Genomic DNA, 19,461 nt, shown 5'->3' on the forward strand with positions numbered 1-19,461 from the left:
CAGGTGAATGGGAATTTTTACAAATTATTATGGCAGATTGAGTGCGCTTTATAAAATTATCTCGATGAGTCTGGAATGCTAAACTAACTACTCATTAAATTAAATAAGTCATTTAGCAGTACTGCAAATTGATGATGAATTCTGTTTTCCGGATGAGTGCGAGAAGGCCGTTCGTTCGAATGGTCAAGGGATGTTACGAATTCTGGCCAGGATTGCAGCTCGTGTTCCCTGCTGTCAATCACAGATTTATATTTAGCTTATCGCCGTTGATTTTAACGACTTTGCCTTACTTAAACGTGAATGTGTTCCAAAACATTACCAAGGCGTGTTCACGCAGTGGAGCAGAAATAAACACCAACTTAATCACCATGTTTATCGGAACGAGCCCCCAAAAATAATCGGTAAAAAGTAGCTTTTCTCAGGTATGTACGAGTATATTTTCATTATTATCACATTGTCGTAAAAAATTCGGCTAAAGTTGAACAAAGCGCTGTGTTCAATCTAAACCAGTTTGTTGCACCTTGTCAACTATACCACACAAAGAAAGTTAAAATTAAAGCCAAAGGAGCACGGAAGATTTTGCACTCGTTTACGCATGGATATATAGGAATTTAATTTAATATATAACCATGTATGGTGCCGATGAAATGGTGCCAGTGACAAGCCCTTTTGGCCACTTGAAAATGTTGTTTTTTCTTCTCCCACCTGCCAAACACTCTTGACCCGCTTAGCAAAAGGGGGTGGGTCGGCTCAAAAATCAATAGACACCTGTTGATGACAGTTGAGACTCGAACAAAAACCGAAATCGGAAGCCCACCTCCACAGCCTTTTCATTTCACAAGTGCCTGTCTCTGGTTTTGATTCGCTTGCACATATGTAAATCACACAAAGTTCTGTTTAAAGAGGTGGATTCCCCCAGATGCCAGGTGCGGCAATTAAGCGGAAAAGGAGTCACATGCTAATTGATGGCTCTGTCTGTGCCACAAAATCCAGTTAGCTGACTCGACTTGGTCTTCCCCAACGCACTTGCGTCAAGACCGAATGTTGCTGCTGCTGCCGCTGTTTATACTACGGCTATCTGAGTCATGGTCATGAGTGTCAGTTGATACTTTCGAAAGGTGGTTATTTTTCCCAGTTACAAGGGGTTTTTTTCTCGAGATCAGTATTCTGTTTTGGTTCTGGCACTTTTTTGTGCTAAATGTCACATCGGAAATGCTGCGGTCAATCTAGCAAGGAAGAGATATCATCTTTTGGTCTGGGTTTTCTGGGGGATTTGCATAATTCTTCGCCGGGTTATTTCCTAGGAAACGTTCTATTTACGAGTGTTTTCACAATGGTAAGCAATCGCTAATCGAATGATTTGACAACTTTTGGTGCCGATGGGTTTCACGCCATTAAACCGGTTTTTGCCCAATGTTCTGTTTAGCATAATTCGCCAAATATGTTCCACTTAAGACCCAGTTCTGTTTAGCTACCGTTTGAAGTCGGGCACAAAATTCTTGCCCCATGTTGTCAAGGCGAGCAATACGAAAATTTAAGCCATTTGCTTGAAGGTTATGCACTTTCTAAGACCTTATTGTATCGGAATCGAAGGTGTTAGTTAGTGGGCTCCTGTATATTAACATAAATTACGGATTCAATCGAGCAGCTGCCTGCGGAAAAACAACTGGTAACAATTTCATTAGACCAGCTGCGATGATGTTTTTGCACCCAAGATACTAAGATACTTTTAATGCTTAAACGAGGGTGAAAAGTGGCGACTAATTAGCTTCAAGTGTCATGAGTCGCCGGCGGGGTGAGCTCATTCGTTTGCTTTGCATTTTATGTAATGCAATATTTAATCAGCTGCCATTGCATTCTAAATTTAAATTTAAATTAAAATTTAAATTAAACTTTGCACGGCGCGTGCACGAAAATTCCATTGAACTTGAATGCTGGGCTGCTGGTTGGTGGTTGGTTTTTGAATTTGGCGTTGGTTTTGGTTTCCACCTGTGCAGGAAGTCGCGTTCGCCGCTTAAGTCTTTTGATTATGTCGGAAACGCTTAAATATGAGTTAATGTGCGCCGTTGGCATTATCTTGTAAACGGCAATGTAAATTCCAGTGACTACGTGATCTCCGGAACAACAACGACATAATCCTCTTCTAGTGACCCATTAATCAACAAAGTGTGGCCAAACAATGTTGTGATCCGATCAGCGATTATCTAATATCAGGAATGACGGGGCAAGATCTGCATTACATTAGCAACTAACTATCGACTATATAGCATAGGCAAATACACAAACCATTTGTCTAATCGACCATACAAAGGCCAAGTTCAAACCGCACCCTCTATAAAGCTTTGTCTTAATGGCAAACCACAAGCCGTATTGACAACTAAGGCCGGCGGCTCCGAAAAAAAGAGAAAAAATCCAGAAGCACAGGTTCAATGAACGGCGTCCAAGGGAACGCTATTTTTAAGTTCGATTTAATTTGATTTGTTCGCATTAATTGGGCGAATATCTTTCTCCCAGTTGATTCACAAACGGAAGTCCCCGATCGGATTGCACTGACTAACCGACTAAGGAGCTTCTTGGTGGATAATAATCAAAGCAAGGCTTGTAATTTAAATTTAGAAAGTAAAAGGCGCTTTATGTGGGGGATAAGCAAATGCCGAACACTATTTACTGAATACACGGGGCTGACTAAGCGACGACTCGCCAAACTGATTGCATGTTATTTGCACATTTTCCTTGATTTACACCGCCGCCAACTGCACACGAAATCAATAAAAGTCAATTTTAACGTACCCATTACAAGTGTAATGTAATAATTACACATAGCCAAGAACCATTTGTGACGGTGATTATACAATGCCCTAAAGAGGCGATCGTGAAATGTTATTTAATTGTATTTTGATTGGCTGTATTTTCCAAAACGTAATGCTCGGGAAAAGAAAAAATAGAAAATCATATTATACAATCCCACGTGTTATAGTTGGGTTCATCAAGCTTTTCTTTACAATTTCCAAATTATTTGTAATTAGCCAGGATATTAAATAAATATTTTGCGTCTTCAATTTTAGCTGACTAAGGAATTCAAATATATTCAATTGTAGATTTTACAAATAAACCGCCTTCGACCAGCTGATATACCCAATTAAACACCACTGAACTGAGAACTATATACCCAACTTATGGAATAGAATATAGTGCCTTAACTTCCATAGCAACAATTACCAGTTACCAGACTGCATAAATACGAATTGAATGACCTTTTTGGTCAGCAACGTAACGACGACGCACAATATTGTATTAATAATGTTGTATTTTTTTTTGTTTTATTGCACTCTTCCAACATGATTATTATGTATTAATTGTTTAGTTTTCAACTTCAGCGCCGAGCTCGTAAATTATGCAATACAACATCACATAAATCTCGAGCCGGAGGCTATTTTAGAATGCCTTCACTTGCCGGCAGGTGAAAATCGCTGCGTGACTAAACACAATGACGGCCCCATGTACGGATTGTGGTACAGATTGCCACGCCTATTTTCGACCAATTAGAATACTCCTCAATACTCCCGAGAATATCTGAAATTCTCAGGTTAATCGGCGAAGGCAGCGCCAAGTGGATTGCGTGTCAATAACATCGAAAGAATTTCGCGCACAAATTTATAACAATCGTTACGCAACTGCCGGCTTTTAATTAACAAATTGCAATTTAAATATTCTCGAATTTATTATGCGCGCTTGCATTTCATTATATTTTTAAATGTTTGAGCGCGCCGGTTTGACTTGAATATTTCAATACATTTTCATACATTTTCAAACCGCTTCGATTGCTGGTGAATAAACCAATTAACATGCACACCAATTATTATAAGTTATAATCAAAGCAACTGGTTCTAACCGGATGAAAATTTCGCCTACCACCGGCAAAAACCAACAAGTGGTGCAGATCATTAATCACAAGAACGTTATAGAATTTATATATAGAAACGTGACTCAAAGGCTATCTGTGATATAGATTACGACGTCCATTAGAGGGTGTTGAAAACCAATGTAAGTCCGCTAATTGCCGGATAAACCCAGGCGGACCAGAAGAGGGCATTGGAGATCAGGCAGCGTTAGTCACGCACAGCGTTTGGGTTAAGATTTTTATATATACTATATATATATTTAATTAGCAGCATGTTCGGGGTAATTGGGTGTTTTTCCTTAACCTGCTTTGCAACACGTCATCGCCGGAATTTTGACCTCTCACCCAGGGAAAGGAATGTGTGCCCTCTCGAGAAGTCAAGATTCCAGACATAACCTGCGCCACATGTCACTCCAATTCCATTCAGTGCAATTCACTCAAAGATAATGCTGTAATCGCTTTGTCGCTGGTAATTACATCTGATCACTTGCTCTCAGCAATTCCATTCGAAAGTTTTTCGTAGTCCGGAGGCGCATTAGCAACACGCTTCCCGATTTCGTGCCGCTCTGGGAGACCCGCGCAGATGATCGATGGAGCTGCTGGTGGCTATAGCATATAGCTGCTCGATCGGCGATCCAGCTGGCACAGCTGTCTGCAATTGCTGGCTGGGAATTGGAAACTGGGAACACCAGAACAGCAGAACAGCAGAACACACCAGCTGGTGAAGGGCAGCCGTAGTCGCAATCCGGACTGCAATTGTATGCAAATGAACGCGTGCCGTGTCGAGAGGCTGAAATTGCATAATAATTGCTCGGCGAAATTATCACCTTGATTCGAAACATGGGTTCTTTTGGATTTTTATGTTCATTTTTGTTGTCGTACAATATGCCATAGAATTCTTTATTGTAATTTACTCTTGTTGCTGCTGTTGCCTATACATACAGATTTATGTATAATGTGCACTGGCTGCACTGCATATAATATATATGTTTGTGTATATATATATATATATATATATATATAATTTATGTATATATATTCATTATTAATATAATATTTAGCTTGTGGTTCTTTAAATATGTTTGTTGCTGCTCTTTTATGCTCTAGGTACCGTCTCTTCGCAATTTCGCATCGCTTCTCTTTATCATTTGTGTTCTATCAACTATTTTATCGTAGTGAAATTAATTAAAATTTACGTTTGCAAAACGAAAGCTTTAACAACTTAATTAAATACGGTTTCTCGTGTTTATTGTTTTCACTATTTATTATATATATATATATATTTTGTTTGCCATTAATAATATTATGGGCGCTCGGTTAATGCGTTTCTTTCTCGATTCATCGGCTCCGTTCGCCTTCAACAGCGACTAAGACACTTTTTCATTCATATTTCATAAATTTCAATTGTTTTGCTTTTCGTCAAATCTCGATCGATTTTTACATGGTTCAAACTTTAAAGCTACAATTTGAGATGCGTAAAAACGAGCAAAGTTTTTACTTGTCTGTTTTCCCTCTTGTATGTACACCAAATGGATTTCCTTAATGAAAGTTGGGAGGGGATGAGGATCTGAGGCGGAATGTTGCACATATGTGAGCTGTGTGTGGGTTTACAATGGTTTTATTTGAATTGAAGGGAGGCCTACTGCTTAAACCGCACGCTTACTTAGCATATTTAACAAAAATTTATACATCTTCTTGGCGGTCTACAAACTAAAAGTGTTTCCCCCACATAGATTTTGTATCTAGCTTAAGTTGTGTTGCGAATCTCTTTGTTTACTTGAATTAATAAATATTTCAACAAATCGCCCGCAGCACGAATCGATAATAGTTATAATAGTCGTAGTACATAATCAATAGTAATAAAACTAATAATCGTAGTTAATTTACACGAGTTCTATAGTTACGAGTTAGGTTCTGGAAAAAACTAAAATCTAATTATAGTCAGGGGGGGCTTGAGAGTAATTCTTTGAATTTTTGCATTATTTCTCTTTCGTTTTCTGCTTAGTTTCTTTTGTTAAGCATTTAAAACAAATTAAGTTCAATTAAATTAGATTAGAGGCCTAATTAGCTAAAGCTATTAAAATTAATTGTCATTAACCAAAGGCTTGAAACCTACAGACTACTGAAAGTTTACAAACTAAAGACCAACAAACTTGCCATTTAGGCGTGGCCAAAGTCCAGGGCGCAACTGCAGTCAAAAGGAAACATTGCACAAATGAATATGGTCATAGGATACATAAATGAGTCAGAGGATGCGGGCAGTGGAATTCGAGTCTCGCAAATGAATATCAAATATCAGTACAGAACAATGACGCCTCAAATATTTCACTTTACTATTACACACAACGCAAACTTTTCTTCTTACAGAATTTTAAAATGGTTTTCTTTTTCGTTTACGAGAATAAATATATAAGAATGCTAAACATTTTGCTAAACACGTAATTTTCCTTACTAAACGATTTGTATGTTTTTCTTCTGAGCATGAATAAAAAATATACAATATAAAAAGCCAATTTAAAAAAATTAAACACCTACTTAAATATCTGCATATGTAAGCTCAAAAATGAAACGTTAACCTTTTTGGAAACAATTTGCATGTGGATTTGAAACCGTTCTAAGCCTGCCCACTCTTTCAATCTCATCGCTGTGTAGCTGCTGTCGAAGATGAAGCTGCTGCTGGTCCCGATGCTGTTCCAGTTGCCGCCCCCGTCAGGTCGTCTCCTTGGAGATCCACGTTGGCGGCACTGGCGTACTGCTAAAACCATGACTGCCGGTTAATGTCATACGGCTTGGGCATGCCCAGTGCAGCGCGTTGATAGGCGGATGGAGGCGGCGGCGGTTGACCATATCCGGCTGCTGCCGCCGCCGCTGCTGGTCCGCCCAGTAGACTCTGGTTGAAGATCATCCGCGTGTGAAAGTCATCGCGCCTTAGATACTGCTGGTACAACTGCGAGTTGGGATCGGCAAACGGATAAGCAGCTGCAGCAGCCGCTGCTCGCGAGGATGGATGTGCCGCCGCCAGGAAGGGATACGATCCGGCTGCCGTGTTCAATGGGTTTTGTCCTTTGTCGGCGGCATTTCCAGACGGATTCGCAGCTGTGCCACTGTGTGCCGGCGCCGGAGGCATGTAGTAGGGATTGGGTGCATCTCTGAATTGATCCAAATAGCTGCTAGCTGCTGCAGCCTGGTCTCCGTACAAGCCCAGCGTTCCTGGAGTTGGCGCAAAGTTGAAGGCACTTCCGGGCACCATTCCACCTGTCGATGTTTTCAGGGAAATGGCTGCCGCATCGGCCGCTGTCTGATTGGTGGTGGAACCACCACTGTTTACCGGCGTTGCTGCTGAACTGCCCACGGGCGAGGATACACCTCCTGATTTCAGACCCGCATACAATTGGAAGCCTTGCTGCAGCGCCTGCGCATGTGCCTGCAGCTGATTATTGGTGGCTGCGGCTGCGGAAGCCATTGATTGCGGCATATTGTACTGCGGCATGGCTTGGTGCTGCTGTTGTTGGGCGGCCACCTGTTGATGTTGCTGTTGCTGCTGCTGGGCAGAGACTTGTTGCTGCTGATGCTGCTGCTGAGCGGCCACCTGTTGCTGCTGTTGCGCCTGTTGTTGCTGCTGCTGTTGTTGTTGCTGCTGCTGCTTGGCAGCTGCAGCCGCAGCTTCAGCCGCAATTGTAGCTGCCTTCTTTTTCCGTCCCCTTTTCGCTGGAGCTTTGACTTCTGCTGGCGGAACGGCAGGAGCTTGCTGCTGCTGCTGTTGTTGTTGTTGTGGCTGCTGCTGTTGCTGGTGAGCGGGATTGTTGTTGCCAGGAACATAATTACCCGGCAGTTGCTGCGCCGGATTACCATAAGCCGAAGCCGCTGAGCTCGAAGCGCTGTACATATGGGCTGCTGGCGGCATGGTCTTGTCGAAATAGTTTCCAGCATAGCCCAACATCGATTGCATCAAAGGATTGCTGTAGGTTTGCGGAGGCGGTGGCGTTGGCTTGTTGTAGGCGGCCAAGTGATGCGTCTGACTGAGATGATGCTGGTGCGCCGTAGAGGGCAGGTTCATCATGTTGCTGCTCGATTCGCTTACCGCAGCAGCAACTGTCGACTGAGCTGCAGGAGGTTTGTCCGGCACTGCAGTTGCCTGTTGCTGGGCGGTATAATTATGGTTAAGTTGTGCTTGCTGTTGCTGATAGTTGAGTTGTTGCGGCGGTTGCTGTTGTTGCTGCTGCGGCAATTTTTGCGCCTGCGTTTGCTGCTGCTGTTGCTGGTAGTTTTGACTGAGTGCCGTCTGAAGCTGAGTGAGATGTGGCTGCGATTGCTGGGACTGCTGCTGCGGTTGTTGCTGCGTTTGTTGGTTCGCCTGTTGCTTGTTTGTTGTCACCTGGGGCGACTGCTGTTGCTGTTGCTGCTGCTGCAGCTGACAACTATTGTCCTTTGCAAAATCCTTGGGGAAACCCATGGCCGCTGCACGGTTATACATCTCAAATGCTTTGTCCGGTGCAATGTTGCCAATAGGTTTGCCGAATGCCATAGTGCCCAGGAAACTGTTAAACATTTGCTGCTGCTTGTTAAGCAGGGATTGCGTCTGGTTTTGTGTTGGCTGCTGCTGCTGCTGCTGTTGTTGCTGCTGCGCCGGAGTCTCTTCTCTTTTCTGCATTTTATTGGCCGCATTTCCACTGTAATCCATACCGATTTCCTCTCCAGGTCGCTTTAGAGGATTTATTAATGTATCAGTTTTGGGCGGCTGCTGCATTTGATGCTGCATAAATGTGGCCATATCGCTACCATAAGTTGGTGGCGCAATTTTCTGCTGCTGTTGCTGCAAATTATCCACGGCGTCTGCTGCGGCAGCAGCATTTGCTGCGGCATTAGTAGACTGATACTGCGCATAGGTTGGATATTTCGGTTTGTGTTGCTGCTGATGGCCGAGCACCTGTTGCTGCTGTTGCTGAGATGTCTGCAACTGTTGCTGCTGCTGTTGTTGCTGCTGCTGCTGCTGTGATCCTTGCAACTGCTGCTGCTGAGGCGTGCCCTGTAGTTGCTGCTGTTGCTGCTGAGGTGTTGACTGTAACTGCTGCTGTGCAGCTTGCATTTGTGGCTGCTGTTGCAACTGCCCAGCTTGCTGCTGCTGCTGTTGTTGCTGCTGCTGTGCTGCCTGATTCACAGTATTCGTAATACTTGGCGGCAGCAAACTGCGATTTAGACTCCAGTCATTGTTAGGCTTGGTTATGGAAGCAGTTGAGGACGCAGCGGTCGACAGAGGATTAATCAAAGTGGCTGGGTTATACAAGGATCGCTGTTGTTGCTGAAGCTGCTGGTAGCTATCGTGCGTGGGCGCATATCCATTGTTGCCCAGAGCTAAAACAAAGAGATGTATTAGAACATCGGTTGAAATCATCGGTATCAAATCGATTCTTACCTGTTGATGCCTGAGCACCTGCGGATGGTTGAACTGGCGGTACCACCGGCGGCTGCACCTGTTGTTGCGGCTGCTGATAAGGTGACAGCACGGGCTGCTGATACGGCGAATGCTGCTGTTCCGCCGGCGACTGAGCCAACGGTGTGGGCGGTTGCGTTGCCGCCGAGGACGCAGGCGATTCCACACTGTGCATAGGACTGAGAGCCTGCTGATGGGCTGCCGGACTATGTGAAGGCTGTGAGGATTGCTGTTGCTGCTGAGCCGCGGGTGGATGATATGGTGAGTGCTGCTGCTGGTGGTACGGCGACTGGTTATGATACGGCGACGGGTGTGTCGATTGCGACTGCTGCGGGGTGGTGTACGGAGAACTTTGAGGCTGTTGATAAGGCGAATGTGGGTTCGGTGTGCTCGGACTCATGGAAGAGTTGTAGTCCGATTCCTGGGAGCGCGGCTGCTTGTATTGATCATAGATCGGAAGCGGGGATGTGGAAGAATACGCTGGAGTCTTAGAAGCCTCCGAGCCCGAAGGATTGTAGCTGTTTCCTCCTCCATAAGGGGACGTTCCACTCATATCCGGAGTGGACACATTAGGCGACGAGGCGGAGGAGTAAATATGCTGGGAGTACTGGGGATACGGAGAGTTCATCTCTCTGGGACTGCAGCTCTTGTCCGGACTGCTTTTGGTCGTAGTGTCCTGGTAGAAGCCCACCTTGATAGCACCATTTAGAGGATACGGCGAAGCTGGTTTGCCCATATCGTCATTGGGCTTAGGAGAAACCATAATGGGGGATGCGCCAATGGGCGACGCTCCAATCGGAGAGGTATAAGAACCAGCCGCATAAGATCCATAACGCTCATCGATGGCAATTCTTGGGGAATCCGGATCCTGGCTAAAGGAACTTCGCTCTGAGTTTGTGCTGCCAGTGCTTGGTTTCCTTTGGCGCATTACTGTGGGTAAGGAGAAGTTATCCCCAGCCGGCGAGTGAGCTGGCGGAGCAACCTTGGAATCACCTTGAAGATCTTGGACAGGAGTCTGCTGCTTTTCCTCGTCTTCGGACTTCTTGCTAACCTTTGGGCCACCGAACGCTTTTAGCCAGGCGCTGAGATTGGGCTTCTCCTTTTGACTAGCCTCCGATTTCGATGGCTCTGAGGATTTGCCCCTTTTACTCAGTTCGTGAAGAGCCTCAAATGGCTTTGGCGCCTCTGTGTTCGGTGTTGTAGGTGGTGAAGAATTCTTCGGGCTTGCTTCCTCGTTTGGACGGTCATCTTCATTCGCGTCCTTTTTTCCAGACATTTCCTCAAGTGATTTGCCCAACGAAAAGTCCTGAGTCTTTAGAACCGTGCCCAAACTCAGTTTTGGTGCTCCCTCGCATGTTTCCGTGATAAGAGCGTTCTTCAGCTCCTTAACTTTGGTGGTAACTGGATTAACACCTGCGTGAGAATCTCCGCCCTCCTCCGTTGATTTGACAGCGACTACATTCTGCAAAAGATTACCCTTCGCTTTGCCTGGTTGAAGCCGATCGATGGTTCTCATAACATTTGCCTTGGCTTTCACCTGCTGAGCCTGTGCTGCTTGAGCCGCCTGCTTTTCTTTCAGGGACTTCCGTTTGGCCTCCTTCGCCAGCTGCTGTTTAATGTGTGGCGGCGGTGGTGGATTGAGGATCAGTTGCGTGGTGCTGGGCTCTTTTGGCTTCGGAATTGGAAGAAGTGGCGGAGGCGCGGGCGTTGGCGTGGGAGTTACCGCCACGGGTAAGGGCGTAGGCATCGAGTTATTGGAGCAATTTGAACTGGAAGCAGCAGTGGCGGATGTGCTTCCAATGGAATTCCCTGAGTGCATCGAATGCGGAGGAGTACCACAGCTGCTGCTCACACTGCTCGGCGTTGGAGCCACTGACTCGGATTCCGATTTGCTAACTGCCTCTTTTGGCTCGCTCACCAGTTCGTTGAGGGCCTCAGCCAATTTAGTTGGTACCAATTCCGCCTTTGGTGCAGCCAATGCCACTGGTCGCCGAAAATCGGCCGCATCTAGTTTACTACCGATTCCTGAGTCGAAATCATCCAAAAGATTGTATCGGGATGGTGAATTGCTGGCCGAACTGAACTCCGTGAAGCGGGGCGTGTGTTCCAGCCAGCGATTAATATCCTTGAGGGTCTGTTCTGTTTCCACATCCAATGCTTCGAGATTTGTGTTATTGTTGGTCTGCGGTTGTCCCGCTTTTTGGGCTGCCTTTTTGCTGGAACTCTTCTTACCCGATCCCTTTTCACTCGATTTATCGGCCGGTTTCGGAGGAGGCGGCATTTGTTTGTCGGGTCTTTTCTTAGGTTCCTTTTTAGCTGGTCCTTCTTTCACCTTGCCGGACGCTGATGTGGCTATTGGAGTTGGAGCAGGAGGTTCCTTAATAGTTTCTAAAGCTGATACCGGCGCCGGAGATTTTTCTCTTTGGGCCTTTTCCACTACTTTTGGTGGCTCCTCCTTTTTCTTCGACTTTTCCGAGTGTTTCTCGGTGTCGGCCTTTGAAGCTTTATCAGATTTTTCCGCTTTATCCGACTCCTTTGATCGCTTTTGGTCTTTGCTCTTCCGCCCGCGCTTGTTTTCCACAGCATCAGGTGACTTTTCTCGCTTCGCAGAAGCTTTTCTGTTCTCCCTATTGCTTTTCGTGATGGCTGACTTGGAATCTTCGGAGGGAGCCAACGAGTTGGATGCACTGGAACCGCTGAAGGCGGCACGACTACGTCGATACTTGATCACATCGTACTTGTCCATGAAAGGCAACAGCATATCCAGTTCGGCTTGCACTACTGCTGCTGCTTCAGCAGCGGCCACTAGAACGGGGGATTCGTCTTTACTCTTCTTATCCTTTGCGCTGCGAGACTTATCTTTGTCTTTTTCCTTGTCCCTATCTCGATCCTTATCCCTGCCTTTCTTTTCTTTCTCCTTTTTCGAGCTTTCTGCCTTCTTTCCTTTCTTTGCCACCGGCGGTCGCTCTTCGGAGCTGCCCCTGCTGTTGCTTAAGGATTTAAAGTCCCCGTCAGATTCTCGGGAAGATCGCTCCTCATCCGCTTCATCCTGGTGGCGAGCACTCAGCTTTGTGGTTTCCGCGGTGGGAACCTTTTTTACGGTGGTCAGCAGCTCGGAGAGATCATCGTTAAGGGCACTTTTTGAGTATTTCTTGTGGAGATCAACCTTGAAGGGTGACATGCTTCGCGACCGCGAGCTATCCTCATCTTCGTCTTCATCAGGCGGCGGATCATCCGGATCTTCTTCCAGCTCGGCGGCGGATTCGGCAAGAGCGGCAGCTGCCGTTGGTGGCAGCTGCTTCTTAACATTCACATCGGACTGGTCGCTATCCAGAGAGTCGTCCTTTGCCTTGCGTCCACCTTTGCCCTTGCCTTTCACTTGTCGCTTGACTGGAGTAGGCATCTTAACTTTGGATTCAGCGGGAACAGATTTCTTCTTTTGGGCTGCTATCGTGCGAGCTGTGGGTTTAACCAGGGATTTAGTTTTGGCCAACGAAATGTGGTCATCATCGCTGTAATCCTCGCTCTCGCGACTATCGCTCGGATCGGACTCAGGATCCGAATCGGCCGAAGACTTCTTGGCCCCCTTTTTGGTCTTTTTGCTGGATTTGGACGCGGACTTATCGCTCTTAGTTTTTCGCCCTCGCTTGAATGAAGACGTTTCCTTGTCCTTTTCCTTATCTTTGTCTTTTTCCTTCTCCTTATCTTTCTCCTTTTCCTTTCCTGTCTTGCTCGTTTTGCTCTTCTTGCTTGTTGGCGGAGGAGGTGGTGGCGTTGGTTCCCTTTCGGCTTCCATATCTTCATCATCCGTTTCCACATCCGCCTTACTCTTGGTTTTCTTTTTACGTCTTTTGTCTTTCTCCTTACGCTTGCGTTTTTGTGCTTTTTGAGGTGCCTCCGCTTCGATCTCGCTGAGATCCTCCTCGGCGCTGCTCACCGCCGGCCGACCTGGCGCATCCTTCTCCGTCTCCTCCTTTGCCTTTTTACTGAAATACTTCTCGCGGAACACGTTCATCTTGGAGTCGGCGGCGGGATAGCTCAGATTGGGATCATCATCTTCGTCATCGGAGAGATTATCGAAGTACTTTTTGGTGGCCTTCTCGAAAGCATCCTGCAGATTGTTAACCATCTCAGTGTATTCTGCAAAATAATATAGGTATATTATAATAAAAGTTATTAAATATTTATGTTAAAGCGGATGAGTACCATTGTTGTGCCCATTGTACAATCTGCAATTGTTAACAATCAAGCGAAAGTCGTTACGGAATTCGCTGAACTTATGGTATTCCCCACTGTCCAGTTTGTCCTCCATTTTCAGCAAGTCCATGGGTCTGGAAAGCGGTTTAAGAGATTACATTTTGCAGTCGGATTTGGCTAAGTGTACGCACCTCCTGATGATGGAGTAATAGCGTGGCGCTATATCCTCCTCCACGGGATCCACAAATGGCCAGGCATCGCGATGGTTCTTCACGTAGACGAGCACCTTGTGCATCCCGATTTGCAGGACCTCCTCCGTTTCGGTAAAGCTAAGAATATTCGCATGATTGGAGGAGTTGTACGTTGAATTGTTGTTTGTTGTTACTGGGTGGAGTAGTGATGTGCTTGTTGGGTTTGTTGTGGGACTATTGTTGTTGTTGTTGTTGTGGGCAAGGGAGTGGTGCGATTTGGTTTTATGTTTGTTACTGTGATTATTCGTTGTATGGTGGTGATGATGGTGGTGGTGGTGTGTGTGGTGTGAGTGGGAGTTTTGGTGGTTCTGATTATGATTAAGATTGGAATTATAATGATATCCCTGCGACGTTGTCGTTGTTGCTGTTGTTGTAGCCGATGTCGTCGTTGAATGGCTGTTGTTGTTGTTGTTGTGACTGTGGTGCGGCGCGTGCTTATGGTTGTTGTTGTTGTTAAGGCTGCTGTTGTTGTTGGTGGTGCTACGGTTGCTACTATTTACATGGCTACATTTTATCGGGGTTTTTGGGTTTTGTGATGATCAACAGTCGGAATGTTTTTTATCGTTTGTTTTTTTGCGGGTGGGTACAAAAATTTACAATAACAATGATAAATATGTTAATCAATTGATCATATTATATACAATTTGATGGGTGTGTGAATGAAATGAGCCGACAACATGCAATGCCTTATAGATTAGAATGGAACTTAAGAACGAATTATGAAAATGTTCAATCAAGGTAGGAGAAAATGTTACAGAAAAGGAACCAAGACCACAGCACAGGGCCCAAACTCAATAATCAAAATCAACAACAATACCAGAGTGGAGCATCATGAATGCTTATGCAAAATATATAAAATTGTATCTTGATTAATTCTTTACTTTCTCCACAAAATAATTTACTGTGGCATTAAATAAAATAAATGATATGCGTAGCTTTTAGAGAAAAAGATTGCGATTTAATTTAAGCTTAATCAAGATGTAAATCTATGATGCCCACACATCCAACAGCAAGCAGAAGCATAAGATATAATTAAAGAATGTGCCAAGAGCATATGGATAGTACGATTGTGTTGTGTCTGCGGATCGAAACTGTCCACCCTCACTTACTCATCGCCACTCTTGTCCGAGTAGGCACCGCTGATGCGCTCCGCCTTGCTGGAGGACGATGACGCCGATGAGCCCGCGGCCGACTTCTTGGACTTGCCCGTCGTCTCCGTCTTGCTCAAGTTGCGATCCGCCTTGTCAGCCATTTTGCTTGTGCTGCTGCTCCCGCTGCTGTTGAGCACGGCCTTCTGCTTCTTGGAACGCACAGTGCTGGCAGTCGTGGTGGTGCCACTCTGGCTGCTGCTACTGCTGCTCGGCGGCTCCTGGGATTGCTGCTGCTGCTGTTGGGCGCTTCCCGACGGTATGAAAATGTTTCCAGTCAGCGAACTGAGCGAATTGTTCGTCTGCCTGCCAGGCAACTTGACATTGGCCGCTGGCGCCATTGCAGAAGTTAATGCTGGTGGCTGTGCTTCCACTACTGCCGGCTGATCAACCTGCTCGTCCTGTTCGGTTTCGCTCTCATGTGCCACCGGCGAGGGCAGACTGAGATCGGCAATACTTGTGGCTACTGCAATGGCCGCCGAATTGGTGTCCAGAAGTTGCAGCTGCCTGCAAAAGTTCTCCTTGTCCTCGGGACTTAGAGAAGTGCTGGGCTCGGTAGTCTCTGCCTGCTGATGATGCTGCTGCTGCTGACCACTACGTCTTCGCTTTGGCTGGACACTATTGTTGCTGCTGATGCTATTGGTGTTGCTGTTGCTATTGCTGTTGCTGTTGTGGTTATTGTTGTCGTCCTCGCCTTCGTCCGCCTCTGAAGCATGCTTGTGTCGCCGCCGATGATGATGATGATGCTCGCGGTCCCGCTCACGACCTTTATCACGATGATGTCGCTTCTTCTGCTTCTTGCTCGACTTTTTCTTCTTGTGGTGATGATGATGGTGGTGGTGACTACTCTTGCTCTTCAATTCCGCAGGCGTTTGCGATTTCGGCGCTTCTGGAGAGCGAAAATCGTCGTCAGTTGCTGAGACTGCTAATAATTCCTCTGGTTCCTGCCGCTGCTCCTCTTCTGGCGGCTGCTCTTCTTGTTGCCGCTGCTGCTCTGGCTGATCGGACTGCTGCTCCGCGTCGAGGGCCTCGTCGTCGTCGTCGTCGTCTTCGTCGTTTTCTGGCGAGAGGCAGAAGGTTTCCCTGTGGCACAGAAATTCGCTCGAATTAGTTGTGGTTGTTCGTCTCAGGGAGCTTGCGTAGGTTGAAATACCACTAGCTGTCGACGTAGACTGGGATCTAAAATACAAGCAGTTAAGAAAGACACAAAAATGTTATTAATAAACTATCCATATGATTTTGTAATAATGCAGATAAATTTTGTAATACAAATGGGTTTTAAGATATGAGAATGTATTACTAAAATTGTATTCAATGCGTTTCAATATTATAATATTGTTTTAATTGGAAGCCAACGCGACATATTAATTTTGATGAATTAATTTTAATTTTCGATAAATTTAAATAAGATAAGATTGAATCAGCGTTTTTACGATTTGAGAATCGGATGTCAATGTCTGTGTCTCTTGGATGGGATGAAACTGAGATGTTGACTTTAAAATAAACTTAAACCATAAGGTAATGCATATATCGAATAGAAATAGGTCAAAAAGCATGCTTACAGATTGTTTTTGAAAACGAAATCCAACCAATTCTTCCATATACAAAATTAAATGATGGGCAAAACTGAAATTAAGTGCTCATCCTTGTTCCGTCTATGCTGATCCTGGGTTTATCGACGATGTTGATGATGGCGATTTGGCTTTTCAACTGCAGCAACAGAAATTGTAAGCGAAGAGTATTTTGGCTCAAGAAATTATAAAATTACGGCAACTCAAAAGATCAATTGAAAAAATAAATCAAAGATGCTTTTGGTATGCAAGTGAGTTCAATGTATCTGTCTTGTTTCTGATTCGCGCTCTGTGAGTAGAATGGATGTGGCCGTCGCGTCCGCCAGCCTTCCTAGGAACATTGGCGTGCTAACCGTCTGCGTGTGCGCTGCTGCGATTGCTGCTGTTGTTGCTGCTGCTGTTGCTGCTGTTGTTGCTGCTGCTGCGGCGGTGCCAACCAGTGTGCGTTTTGCCGATCCTGGTAGAGATTCTCCCGCTCACGACGCTGGCGCTCCTCCTCCTGGCGTGCCTTCAACTCCGCGATGTTGCGAATGCGGCTGGAGTTGCGCACTTGCAAAAGTCTGGGTAAGCAAAATATTTTTTCATTAGCAATGTTGCTTTATAAATCTTTATCTTTTGGAGAAATGTAAGGTATTTCACTCACTTCCTACGCCTCAAACGCTCACGTTCGCGGAAAAGCTGCGGCAGCTTGGGCAGAAAGTTGTCATCGAGTATGTTAAAGAGTTCGCGCTCCTTGGCGTTCGTCGAGGTCTTAAACTTGGCGGCCAAGTTTTGCCAGTCCTCTTCGGTGAAGCAGATGACTTGCCAAACTGTACCGTTGCTGCCGATGCCCTTGCTGTTGGATGCTCCGCCAGTTGAGGCTCCAGCGCCACCTGATCCCGAACCCGAACTGGAGGAGGCCGATCCACCGGTGGCTTTGTCCTCCCGATATAGTCGCGTGCCGTAGAAGTACCAGTAGCCGGAATTCTTGGCGTCGTAGCCCAGAGGCTCCACGCGCAGACTATCCGCCTCTAGATTGCTGAGGATGACCTGCACATCGACGGAGTCCAGGCGAAAGTGGCACAGATCGTGCAGAATGTGCAGGCGCTTGCGCACGGGCAGCGACTGGAAGTCAATGTCCGTGTCGAAGTGGTTCTCGGTCTGGTGCAGGCGACACTGTTGGCGCAGGAAGCGACGCAAGAACATCTGATAGTTGCTGTGTGTGATTTCCTTGGCTACCGTCTGTAGCGCATCGCAGCCCTTGAGCAGGCGCACAATTAACTCGGGCACTAGGGCGACCTGATCCTCATCGCTGGTACCATCGGAGAGCAGCGCCGATTCGAGGTCCTGTGGATGCAGTGCGTTTTTTATGATTGATTCTCTTTAGAAGGTGTTTATCAGTTACTCACCTCGATGTCGATGTCGGGCAGATCAAAGGCAGAACTAAACAATGAACAGAAATGCGAAATACACGGTATCTCCCACCATGATTGAATGTCTGCGAAGAGAAAAACAATGTGATTTAGCAAATTTTTCGGTAACTTGCGACTCTTGTTGTATATATTTCCACTATTATATTGGTTTTGTTAAGTAGGAACTGATTTGGTAAATTTATTGCTCACCTAATAATCCAATGAAAGTAGAAACCATTTATGTATGCTTGCTTATTGGAAACGTTGCTCCTCTGCGGGATTTTATAGATGTCAGTAAGAACAATTCCTGGGCCTCTTTAGTAGCTCTCTGGTGTGGAAGTCGGGCTGCGTATATAATATATATGTATATATAACGTATGTGGTCAGGCGTTAACGAATTAGGCTCAAATTACACGACCGAAAGTCAAAAGGCGGCAAAAAGAGCGAGCGCAGAATTCAGACAAAAAAAATGTGTGCAACATGTGTGTGTGTGTTGGGACACTTGGCGGCGATATATACACAAACATCTGGCTTTATCACTTATCAAACATTCCGATGCACGCAAGGGTCTGGGCAGCGCAGGGGATGGGGATGGGAGTGGGAAGGGTCGAGTGGGTGGACGGTAGGTCAAAAGAAAGTACGCGCGCTTATTTTCACGAAGAGAAAATCAAAACAGACAGCCGACAAGCGGCCAAGGCGTGCGTCAAAGCGGGACGGCACCAGTACATTGAGCCAATAGCCGAACCGCTCACTTTTTCACGTTTGCATGCCGTCCCGCTCCCGCGAATGGGCACTACTATTTTGACTACACTGCACTCGATTATTTTGCAATTATAATGTGCAATTTACACGGCTTTTGGGCAGTTGGTTTTTTTCCGCTTTTCACCGCAAATTGCACGCGATGAAAGGTTATGGTGCGCAGATTTAGTTGGCGTACATAGCAGTTTATTTAACTTCCAATTTTGTGGAGCATGCGCGCGGCGGCTGACGACCGACGGCTTTTCTCCGCCTCCGTTTTTTGCCTGCTGGGCAGTGTGTATTTATTTTTATTAATACACGTATATATATTTTTCAGTTACGTGTGAAAATGTCATTTAACTTTAGAGACGCCCATTTCCCAGTCATCTTTTCTTTCTGCTTTTTCCCCCTCAATTTCTTTTTCCACACACACGCACGCACACACTCGGATGCCAGGGCACACACACACATAGTTGTACGCAGAGGGGCTCCATCTGCCATAAAATATTATTAATTATTTCACAACAATAGCAGCACGCACTAAACAGTTCGCTGCGATCGATTGATTGAACGGCATGCCTACCCGTTTCGATCCCGTTAATCTGGCTATCTGCGCAGACAATACGCGATTCGCGTTTTTTTGCGCTCCTGGTTAATTTTATTTTTCTTCAGCGAGCAGCAAACGCGGCGAAGAAATTATCGTGGCTCTCGATAACTAGTGGTGGTCTGAAATTCGTCAACACGCCAGCCATCGATGGTTCACTAGAGATGCGGCACTCGGGGCAAAGTGGCTCTAAACGATAGTTAATATATTTGTTTTGGATTTAAATTGG

The 19,461-nt window shown here is 45.8% G+C and overlaps 1 protein-coding gene and 2 long non-coding RNA genes across 8 annotated transcripts; 1 reads left to right on the forward strand and 2 right to left on the reverse strand.

The window, feature by feature from the left end:
- Positions 1 to 1,087: 1,087 nt before the first annotated feature.
- On the reverse strand, positions 1,088 to 1,465 carry lncRNA:CR44523 (long non-coding RNA:CR44523). The gene has a single exon (NR_124819.1). It is a non-coding gene; the product is annotated as a long non-coding RNA:CR44523 (long non-coding RNA).
- Positions 1,466 to 4,386: 2,921 nt separating this feature from the next.
- On the forward strand, positions 4,387 to 4,887 carry lncRNA:CR45417 (long non-coding RNA:CR45417). Its single transcript, NR_124820.1, has one exon. It is a non-coding gene; the product is annotated as a long non-coding RNA:CR45417 (long non-coding RNA).
- A 98-nt stretch (positions 4,888 to 4,985) lies between these two features.
- Positions 4,986 to 19,350, reverse strand: dikar. 6 transcript variants are annotated; one of them, NM_001274552.1, is made up of 10 exons: positions 19,212 to 19,350; positions 18,101 to 18,235; positions 17,888 to 17,976; positions 17,143 to 17,825; positions 16,853 to 17,059; positions 14,890 to 16,107; positions 13,721 to 13,858; positions 13,539 to 13,663; positions 9,315 to 13,472; positions 4,986 to 9,253 (listed from the first exon to the last, which is right to left on the reverse strand). In NM_001274552.1, exons 2-10 carry the CDS (start codon positions 18,126 to 18,128, stop codon positions 6,657 to 6,659), a joined length of 9,243 nt encoding a protein of 3,080 aa, NP_001261481.1. In that variant the 5' UTR covers positions 18,129 to 18,235; positions 19,212 to 19,350; the 3' UTR covers positions 4,986 to 6,656. The 6 variants fall into 6 exon arrangements, with proteins under 6 accessions (NP_001261481.1, NP_001189054.1, NP_729188.2 ...); NM_001202125.2 differs by having other exon boundaries at positions 13,721 to 14,284; NM_168179.3 differs by having other exon boundaries at positions 6,348 to 9,253.
- Positions 19,351 to 19,461: the final 111 nt, after the last annotated feature.

This window comes from Drosophila melanogaster, chromosome 3L, assembly GCF_000001215.4.
Source record: "Drosophila melanogaster chromosome 3L".
Lineage (NCBI taxonomy): Eukaryota > Metazoa > Arthropoda > Insecta > Diptera > Drosophilidae > Drosophila > Drosophila melanogaster.